Source organism: Botrytis porri (genome assembly GCF_014898465.1).
Source record: "Botrytis porri strain MUCL 3234 chromosome Unknown BPOR_007, whole genome shotgun sequence".
Lineage (NCBI taxonomy): Eukaryota > Fungi > Ascomycota > Leotiomycetes > Helotiales > Sclerotiniaceae > Botrytis > Botrytis porri.
This window is the reverse complement of record NW_024066081.1, coordinates 1156968-1167665: the sequence shown is the minus strand read 5'-3', so window position 1 is coordinate 1167665 and position 10698 is coordinate 1156968. Positions and strand designations below refer to the sequence as shown.

General features: G+C 42.6%; 4 protein-coding genes across 4 annotated transcripts; all 4 read left to right on the top strand.

Annotated features, from left to right (window-relative positions):
- Positions 1-592: 592 nt before the first annotated feature.
- EAF01_005683 (uncharacterized protein) lies at positions 593-3564 on the top strand (the record flags this gene model as incomplete). The annotated part of the gene is made up of 5 exons (XM_038913937.1): positions 593-661; positions 729-1874; positions 1936-2381; positions 2437-3373; positions 3427-3564. 5 exons carry the CDS (start codon positions 593-595, stop codon positions 3562-3564), a joined length of 2736 nt encoding a protein of 911 aa, XP_038770386.1.
- Positions 3565-4339: 775 nt separating this feature from the next.
- EAF01_005682 (uncharacterized protein) lies at positions 4340-5154 on the top strand (the record flags this gene model as incomplete). The annotated part of the gene is made up of 4 exons (XM_038913936.1): positions 4340-4360; positions 4432-4522; positions 4624-4913; positions 4999-5154. The coding sequence occupies 4 exons, from the start codon at positions 4340-4342 to the stop codon at positions 5152-5154; spliced, it is 558 nt and encodes a 185-aa protein (XP_038770385.1).
- A 1320-nt stretch (positions 5155-6474) lies between these two features.
- Positions 6475-7884, top strand: EAF01_005681 (uncharacterized protein; the record flags this gene model as incomplete). Its single annotated transcript, XM_038913935.1, has 5 exons — positions 6475-6667; positions 6721-6752; positions 6810-7088; positions 7137-7804; positions 7860-7884. The coding sequence occupies 5 exons, from the start codon at positions 6475-6477 to the stop codon at positions 7882-7884; spliced, it is 1197 nt and encodes a 398-aa protein (XP_038770384.1).
- Positions 7885-8264: 380 nt separating this feature from the next.
- On the top strand, positions 8265-9640 carry EAF01_005680 (uncharacterized protein; the record flags this gene model as incomplete). The annotated part of the gene is made up of 2 exons (XM_038913934.1): positions 8265-8619; positions 8757-9640. 2 exons carry the CDS (start codon positions 8265-8267, stop codon positions 9638-9640), a joined length of 1239 nt encoding a protein of 412 aa, XP_038770383.1.
- Between the last annotated feature and the right edge of the window lie 1058 nt (positions 9641-10698).

The following is a 10698-nucleotide window of genomic DNA, read 5'->3' as shown; positions in this document are numbered from 1 at the left end:
AAAAATAATTGAAGGGATTTGAAAATAGCGGAGACCAAGACAACAAACTAAATCATAGAGAAACCATTCCATCCCTCCTATTTTTTTATTGACTTCAAGAATCTGAAACAGGGCTGCTTTTTTTATTACCCTTTCTGAGCCATTCTCCATATCATGACCACTTCACCACTTCATATTCTGAGAGGAGAAGATTCATCCATCATTCTTTTCTTCTTTGACTTCTTCTTATTCTCTCTTCAATATCAAGGTGCCACCACTGGCACTTTATATCTTTGACTGATTGTTTTATTTCTGAATCAAAATAAGGAATTTCGAGTTGAACTACATTCACTCTTTTACTTAGGTTGCCAAGGAGAGGGAAGGTCGATTCGATCTATCTGACGGTCCGTTCCTGAAGCCCACGGATTGACACCGCCATACAAGAATATCCATCTTCTGAATCTTGGACACAACCAACATTCCTCTTTTGATCTATCTCTCATTCATCAATTATTGATAAAATCTCAAAGATTTTGTCAGTATTAATATCACACTTACCATTTGTATAATCTCGATCACTTAATACAGGGTTCTTGATTATTTTTCCACAACCATGGCATACTCTGGAAACGGAGGCTATGATGAGCATAAGCTCCAAGACCTTCCACCTGGAGGGGGTAACGTAAGTTTCAAAACTTCTATCATTTCGCAGACTGTCGGAAAGCTTTCTCTAACCATAATTCCTGCAGTACCATCATCCTCAAGATGAAGAGGAAGGTGCTTTACCTTTACTCGATTCTGGAGGACACGGCGGCCCGTTCAACAGCCCTTACGACTCTCACTCTCAAGGAGGTCTTCGAGCGAATACTCCTCCAGTCAGACCCGTTTCTGCCTACAGTCTTACAGAAACTTATGCGAACGATCCACAACCATACAGCAGCGATTACAATTCATCCCACACATACAACGAGCAGTTAGAAGATAACCCATATCCACAAACCGAAACACCTTTGTCACGAGCTGAGACTACCTCCACAGAGGCATGGAGACAACGACAAGCCCCTCAAACTGGAGGTCTCAAACGTTATGCTACAAGAAAGGTTAAGCTTGTACAGGGAAGCGTCCTGAGTGTAGATCATCCAGTACCCAGTGCTATCAAAAATGCCATCCAGCAAAAATACAGGAATGATTTGGAAGGTGGCAGCGAAGAGTTCACACACATGCGTTATACCGCTGCAACTTGCGATCCCGACGAGTTTACTCTGAAAAACGGTTACAATCTACGACCTGCCATGTACAATCGCCATACTGAGTTGCTCATCGCCGTTACCTATTACAACGAAGACAAACAGTTGACTGCACGTACTCTTCATGGTGTCATGCAAAATATCCGCGACATTGTCAACCTCAAGAAATCTGATTTCTGGAACGTCGGTGGACCAGCATGGCAAAAGATTGTTGTCTGCCTTGTTTTCGATGGTATCGACCCGTGCGACAAAGATACACTTGACGTTCTTGCTACAATTGGTATCTATCAAGATGGTGTCATGAAGAAAGATGTTGATGGAAAGGAGACCGTTGCTCATGTTTTCGAATATACGACGCAACTCTCGGTTACTGCCAGCCAACAACTCGTCCGCCCGGTTGAGGGCGACGCCAGCTGCCTTCCTCCGGTCCAAATGATGTTTTGCTTGAAGGCAAAGAATACAAAGAAAATTAATTCTCATAGATGGCTGTTCAATGCGTTCGGTCGCCTTCTTAACCCGGAAGTCTGCATCCTTTTGGACGCCGGTACTAAGCCCGGTCCTAAATCTCTGTTGTCTTTATGGGAAGGTTTCTACAACGACAAAGATCTAGGAGGTGCTTGCGGAGAGATACACGCAATGTTAGGCAAAGTACGTATCCGTACTCCTTCATTAAAGCCTAATGAAGCCAGAAGTGCTAACTTAAAAACAGGGAGGCAAAAAGCTCCTCAACCCGCTTGTTGCAGGCCAAAACTTCGAATATAAGATCAGTAACATTCTCGACAAGCCTCTAGAGAGTTCTTTTGGATATGTCAGTGTGTTGCCAGGAGCTTTCTCTGCATATCGATTCCGAGCTATCATGGGACGACCTCTTGAGCAATACTTCCACGGAGATCACACTTTGTCCAAGATTCTGGGAAAGAAGGGTATCGAGGGAATGAACATTTTCAAGAAGAACATGTTCTTGGCTGAGGACAGAATTCTCTGTTTCGAGCTTGTAGCCAAGGCTGGTAGCAAGTGGCATTTGACTTATATCAAGGCAGCTAAAGGAGAAACTGATGTACCTGAAGGAGCTGCTGAATTCATTGGTCAACGTAGAAGATGGCTCAACGGTTCCTTTGCAGCAGGAATGTATTCCATCATGCATTTCGGCAGAATGTAAGTTTAGACGTGACGGCTTAATCTGACTGTCAATTACTAACGTCTTTCATAGGTACAAGAGTGGACATAACATTGTCCGCATGTTCTTCTTGCATATTCAATTCTTATACAACGTCTTCTCCAACCTTCTCAGTTGGTTCATGTTATCTTCTTTCTGGCTCACAACTACTGTTATTATGGATCTTGTTGGTACCCCTACTGCCGCTTCGGACACTACTGCCCTTCACCATGGCTGGCCTTTCGGTGATACTGCTACCCCTATCGTCAACACGATCCTGAAATATCTCTACCTCGGATTCCTACTCGTTCAATTCATTCTGGCTCTTGGTAATCGACCTAAAGGATCTAAGGTTACTTATATCGTATCCTTTATCGTTTTTGGTGCTATCAATCTCTATGTCATTGTCCTATCCATGTATCTGGTTGTTCGTGCTTTCTCATCAGGAGAAAGTCTCGATACTAGTAACGCGAAAGATTTCTTCGAGAGTTTCTTTGGAAGTAGCTCGAGTTCCGGAGCTGGTATCATTATTCTCGCTTTAGCTGCTACATTTGGATTGTACTTCGTTGCATCCTTCATGTACATGGATCCATGGCACATGTTTCATTCCTTCGGGCCATACTTGTTGCTCATGTCATCTTACATCAACATTCTCATGGTTTACGCTTTCAGTAATTGGCACGATGTTTCTTGGGGTACTAAGGGATCTGATAAGGCAGAAGCTCTTCCGTCAGCTAAAACTACGAAGGTTGATGGTAAAGCAGCAGTTATTGAAGAAATTGACAGACCGCAAGAGGATATCGACAGTCAGTTTGAGGCAACTGTCAAGCGTGCTCTTAAGCCATTTGTTCCTGAAGTTGAGGATGAGAGCAAGACCTTGGAGGATTCTTACAAATCTTTCAGAACCAAGCTTTTGATCTCTTGGGTATTCTCAAACGCTTTGTTGGCCGTTGCTATCACGAGTGACAGTGTTGATGGATTTGGTTTCGGAGTGAGTTATTCTATGCCCACAATAGTTTGAATTTTCAGCTAACATTTGTTCAGAATAATGCATCAATAAGAACTGCCAAGTTCTTCGAAGTTCTGCTTTACTCAACGGCTTTCTTGGCGCTTGTTAGATTCCTCGGATGTTCTTACTTCTTGTTCAAGTCTGGTATCATGTGCTGCTTCATGAGACGTTAGAGACAAGACTTACACCAGTAACCATACATACTCTGGAAACAGATATTGATACTCGTACCACTAAAAGGTCACGAGTTATAAATGTTTCTTTTGCAAAAAAAAAATGGGGGAGCGGAGAGGAGGATGGACACTTTATACGGAGCGTGAGCACCTATCATTGGAAAGGAATCAGCGCGTGAACCTATAGCAAGCAATCATCTTTTGCATTTCTGCTTGCACATATGGGAGCTTTGAGATTTTCTTCTTCTTTCTAGGCGGTCTCTCTATATTGCATGTTTGAGTAGGCGTTTCCGTTTAATACTATTGAATACCCTTATGAATGAATAACCATTCGTATCTATTGAGTTAGATGTCATCTCATCAAAAATCCAATGTGCACTGTAGCAAACTATATGAGAAATTTGATACGGAACTTACATGTGGTACGGAATGGGTTGGCCACTCGCGTGATGCTTTTGATAAGAAATCGAACCCCGCCAGCCCGCCTCATATCTTTCGGCAAGGCGTCAGCAACCAAAAATTCCTACTGTAGCAGCCGTATTATTGTATATTTGACAAATCACAACATTCTATAACATCATTTTGATACAACCGACTGGAGCTATTCACTTTCTCAAGTTCCTATACTTTTATAACTGGGTACAAAACGACCTCTCGCTTACTCTTCCCTCATTGTTAAATGTCATTCTCAAACATTATTTCAATATAATTCTCAACTTCCCAACTCCAGAACTGCACTCTCCAGACTCCAGTTGAAGAGTCATCAATAGTCAAGATGTTGAAGATATGGTCTATGGTATGTGCGCAACAGAACTGGGATTCCGGCAACGATGTGTAACGCGTTCGGAATACTGATATTGTACGCAGAAACAAAAACAGCAGCAAGAGGCAAATGCCGATGCTGCTGCGGGTATTAAGAAGAAGAAGGTCACAGCCGCACAACTTAGATTGCAAAAAGGTAAGAGAAACAGATTCCAGGCTTTTGAGCGTATACGGAAGGACACAGAATGAGATTGTATTGGGCATGCATATATGAGGACTAACATCGTGCGCTGTCAGATATTGCTGAGATGTCGCTGCCCTCTACTATGCGCACCGATTTCCCCGACGAAGACGATATTCTCAACTTCTTCCTATATATCGAACCAGATGAAGGCATGTACAAGGGTGGAATCTTCAAATTCAAATTCGCTGTTCCAGAAACGTTCCCACACGAACCGCCCAAGGTCAACTGTGAACAGAAGATCTACCACCCAAATATCGATGTTGAGGGAAAGATTTGTTTAAATATTCTGAGGGAGGACTGGAAACCAGTGTTGAACTTACAAGCAATTGTTATTGGACTGCAGGTATGTTTTGGGAATCGGTTTTCATGGATATACATGGTATCTATGGGTATGCGAAGTTACTTTGTACTGACGACTGGATGAACAGTTCCTTTTCCTCGAACCAAACGCCTCGGATCCACTCAATAAGGAAGCTGCTGAGGATTTGAGATCAAACCGAGAGGGATTCAAACGGAATGTGAGATCTGCTATGGGAGGTGGATCTGTCAAAAATAATTCATTCGATAGAGTACTGAAGGTTTGAAGAGAGAAGGCATATGGATTAAACATTTACTATGCTTTCAATATGCATTATGCAACAATACAAACGATGTCAAGATAGGGTTATACGATCCGGACAAGTACTACATTTCCAGCACCACGCACCAATGTGTAAGGCCACAACATGAGGACGGGGCATAGTGGGCGTTTTTTCTTTCTATTTGGAGATCGAGGACCTTTCATGTAGCCTTTTTGGCTACTGATCTTATATCAGACTTTGTGTTGTGGCTGTAGAAAGGATAGGTTACATTGTGTTTGGACCAGAGGGTAAGGAGGGAGTAGTCATCATAGTCATCATGGTTAATACAATGAATGAATATATACAAACAAACAGAGATCTTTCTACATTGAAGTAAAGGGGAGTAAAACGTCGAGAGCAATGACTACCGGAGGACTACCGGAGTATCATTTCGTGAGTACATCTGATTCTGATGTCAACCCCTTGAATATACGAACGAGTGTTATGATTTCTCCGGTTTATGGAGGCATAGTGAAGGAGTCATATTTGTAAATGAAAACATTCTACTTGGTAACTTGATCTATCTATCTCCACACTACTACTGTAAATTCCATGTATCGGGGTCTACTAGGCAAGTCGGAGCATGCAAGGCCAGTTTCTAGCAGTCAATCATTTGTAAATTAATACACGCTATTTCACGGCTTGGACCGTGGCCGGAACAATACCGGAGGGATGGGTGAGGCTGTGATGTGGCCGAATTTCCACTATAGCCTTCCTTTCCTTTCGGATAGATAGATGATCTAGATTGTCGATTTTTATATCAGTTATATATAATTTCGAAACGTAACTACCTATCTGAGTATGAATGATGGGGGTGAACATGACTACCTATGTATAGGAGGAGTATCTCACTAGCAGGTAGAAAGAGATATAACCATATAACCATATAACCATATAACAATATAACAATATAACAATATTTACAGGGATTTAAAGTTTTTGTAAATCTTAATAATTTACTAAATTAAGGTCGATTTTAAGACGCACGTGCACATAAGTCATTTTTACTTTTTACAAGTCAAAATCAATCATTTGATTGGATGATATTCACATTGTAATACAACCCGCTGCTGGCTTGCCAAGACTTTCCCATCCACCATAAAGTGCGATACTGGAGAATACCCCTGTCAAAGTTACCTCCGGAACCGGGCAGGAAAATTTCCTAGCTACTGTTGCCCACAACAAAAAGACGAAGAGTCACATCTACAACTTTTTGATTTAAACCTCAAAATACCCTTTTGTTACTCTTCCTTTTTTTGATCTCCACTCACTTCTTCCTTCAAAATGGCTGCCCGTACATTTTCCAGAGTCGCTAGACCAGTTGCACGTCAATTGACTGCACCAGCACGCAGAACCTTTGTCTCTGCTATCAATGCCTCAGCCAGACCTTCCGCTGCCCGTGCTGTTGTTGGAGCTTCCCAACAAGTCAGAGGTGTAAAGACCATTGACTTTGCTGGCACAAAGGAGAAGGTTTACGGTATGATTTCAGACTGCAATTTGGATATTAATGGAAACTGACAACTTTAACAGAGAGAGCCGACTGGCCAGTTGAGAGACTCCAGGTATGATTTACAACTTATAATCTCTAACATTGACTTTTGCTAATATCTATCTTCCAGGAATACTTTAAGAATGACACAATGGCCATTATTGGTTACGGTTCCCAAGGGCATGCTCAATCTTTGAACATGCGTGATAACGGTCTTAATGTTGTAGTCGGTGTACGAAAGAACGGTCAATCATGGAAGGATGCTCAACAAGATGGTTGGGTTCCAGGAAAGAACCTCTTTGAGGTTGATGAGGCTATTTCCAAGGGTACCATCATCATGAACTTGCTTTCTGATGCTGCTCAAAGTGAAACTTGGCCAGCACTTAAGCCCCAGATCACCAAGGGAAAGGTACGTACAAATATTCAAGTTTCCAATGATCAAAACTGACTATTGCAGACTCTTTACTTCTCCCACGGTTTCTCCCCAGTCTTCAAGGACCAAACCAAGGTCGATGTCCCAACTGACGTTGATGTCATCCTCGTTGCACCAAAGGGATCTGGACGCACTGTCCGAACTCTCTTCCGTGAGGGTCGTGGCATCAACTCTTCCATCGCCGTTTTCCAAGATGTTACTGGTAAGGCACAAGAGAAGGCCATCGCTCTCGGTGTCGGTGTCGGATCTGGATACCTCTACGAGACCACCTTCGAGAAGGAGGTTTACTCTGACTTGTACGGTGAGCGTGGTTGCTTGATGGGTGGTATCCACGGTATGTTCCTCGCACAATACGAGGTTCTCCGTGAGCAAGGTCACAGCCCAAGTGAAGCTTTCAACGAGACTGTTGAGGAGGCTACTCAATCTTTGTATCCATTGATTGGTGCCAATGGTATGGACTGGATGTACGAGGCTTGCTCTACCACTGCTCGTCGTGGTGCTATCGATTGGTCCGGAAAGTTCAAGGATGCTTTGAAGCCAGTCTTCAACGACTTGTATGACTCCGTCAAGACCGGAAAGGAGACTCAAAGATCCCTCGAGTTCAACTCCCAGAAGGATTACCGTGAGAAGTATGAGGCCGAGATGAAGGAAATCCGTGATTTGGAGATCTGGAGAGCAGGAAAGGCTGTTCGGTAAGTTACAATCATTCATCACTGCATGTTGTATAATTACTAACATTTATATTAGTTCCCTCCGTCCTGAAAACAACTAAATGGATAGTTAATGGGGCCGTGGGGCTGGAGTTGCATATTTGAAATTGGGCCAATTGTATCATACACTCATGACTTTCCGTTTTTTTAATCAACGGTATCTGGAATTATAAGTTTAAGCCATTGAATTCAAAAAATTATATTTCCAATTGTTTTTGTGATTGACTCTACTTGTGCACTTGTTCATACTTCCCTGTTCAGCCGAGATCGGCATGAATTTCACCAAACCAGGGTCTCATTTTATATGAATCATCCGGGCAATGCCCCACCCCCACCATGTTTATTATGCTATATGTTTAGTAGCTACGTCCTTGATATTGCAATTATTTCTGGATCATGTTAATACATATACAAGTGTGTTCAATTTAGATCAGAACTTACAATGGCAAATCCCAACACCCGTCTCCCTCTTAATCGCCAATCGGTTTTGGATGCTCACGAACTTATTAAATCGCATATTCATTATACCCCAGTTCTAACAAATAGGACAATTGACGAAATAGCGAGTGCACCACAGACTGTGGAGGCATTGAAAGGGACAGAGTGGGAAGGAAAGGAACCTGCGAGGCCAAAATTTAGACTATGGTTTAAATGTGAGAATCTACAGAGGGTGGGCGCCTTTAAAGTTAGAGGGGCTTTTCATGCATTGAAGAGGTTAGAGGAGGCAGAAGGAGGGGTCGAAGCTGGACATGGAGAAGGAGGTTGGAGACAGAGGGGTGTGGTAACACATAGTAGTGGTATGTTCACTGATCTTTTTTGATTTTCTCTTGGCTTGCGAATTGCTCTTTGCTATTGTTATCATCTCTATTTATAATTCTTCCAATCTGCCAACGATATCTAGAGGCTCAAAATGCTAACACAACTCTGATGACAGGAAACCATGCACAAGCCCTCGCACTCGCAGCCCGTGAACTCGGTATCCCAGCCCACATCGTCATGCCTACCATCTCGACCCCCTCAAAGATCGCGGCGACAAAAGGTTACGGCGCAAATGTCAGATTCAGCGGGTCAACATCTGTAGAGCGAGAAGCAATGGTTGAAGAAGTTGTCAAGGAAACAGGCGCTAAACTTGTGCCGCCATACGATCATCCGGATATTATTGCTGGGCAAGGAACCATGGGCTTGGAATTGGCGGAACAAGTTAGACGATTACAAAGCGAAAGAGGGGTAGGTCTAGAGGATGGTAAGGAAGCAAAGGGATTAGACGCTATTATTACTCCTTGTGGAGGAGGAGGTATGGTATCCGGTGTTGCACTTTCATGCGAAGGAAAAAGAATCCGTGTTTTTGGCGCGGAACCCGAGTTTCAGGGTGCGGATGATGGACGCCGTGGTTTCGAACAGGGCAAGAGAATTGAAAGTGTGAAGAGTCTTACGATCGCGGATGGATTGCGCACGCCCGTGGGAAGGATTCCGTGGAGTGTTATTTTTGAGAGGAGGTTGGTGGAGAATATGTATGGTGTGACGGAGGAACAGATCAAAAAGGCAATGAGGTTGGTGTTCGAGAGGATGAAGGTTGTCGTGGAACCCAGTGCGTGTGTGGGGCTTGCGACGGTGTTGTTTCATGAGGGGTTTAGGGGAATGGTGGAGAGGGAGGCGGGGCAGAGGGGGTGGGATGTTGGTGTGGTTTTTAGTGGGGGGAATGTGGGGGTGGAGGCTTTGGGGGGGTTGTTGGGAGAGGGGGGGGATGGGGAGGAGGAGAGGGCAAAGGGGATGGTGGGGAGTGATGGGAGGAGGGTTGCGGAGAATGTGGCGGGGTAGATGGGGAGGGGATGGAGTGGTGTGAGATGAGATGAGGTGGGTATATATCAACATAGTATAAATTATACATGGTAAAGACATCACGAGCGAATGAAACCTCTCGTTGTGTATATTCCATATAATATCTTATTACATGGCGTGATGTTCAGTTGGGATTTGAGTATGTGGTATGAATAGAAGACAATCAAAAAGAACACACAGGAACAATAGAGAATGAAACAAAGAAATCACAGATAATCCATCTCCCCTTTCCACCAAACGATGATTTCCATTCTAGAATGTAGAATATTTAGTAGGTGGAAGTTCTGAAGGGTAAAGGGTATTTATTATATAGGGTGGATGGTTGAATGATTAGATGGTTAGATAGTGAGTGAGTGAGTGAGTGATTATATACAACCTACTTGAATATCTACTATCCAGTAAAAGAAAATTGATATCTCACAATGAATGCTAATTTGAGTTTGAGTGGTGAATTAATAATGTTGAATTTCGAGAGATTTGTAGTTATAATACTAATGAGGATTGCTATATGATATTAAACGGGGGGGTTGAAGATAAAGACGAAAAATACTAGTACCGCTCTAATTCATAGTACTGGGCTACATAGGTGTATAGAAACTATTTCGGAATAAAAAAAAGATTTATACAGTTGTGAAGTATCTTACTATCACACAATAATAAAAAGTAATTATACTCTACTTATTCGCCTCTGGTCGGATTCTATACTAATTAGCTACATACCTTCGTAGTAGAATCTATAATGGAAGGGAAGAGTTTATGATGGGATTTAGAATTTATTGCTAGGAGGCGAGTGGGGAGGGGGGTAGACATGGAAATAGAAATAGAATGCTAGAATCTATATTGTAAGTATAGAATTTATGAATTTAAAACAAGTCGTAAGTTATATCTAAAAAGTAGAGTTTACTCATTACCGGCTAGCATTTACACGATATAAGAGTGAAAAGATAGAGATTTTAATAACATGAGAGTAATATTCTAGAATTTGAATGGTGTGAGCAATTTACCGTTAGTTGTACAACGACTAAGTATACATATTC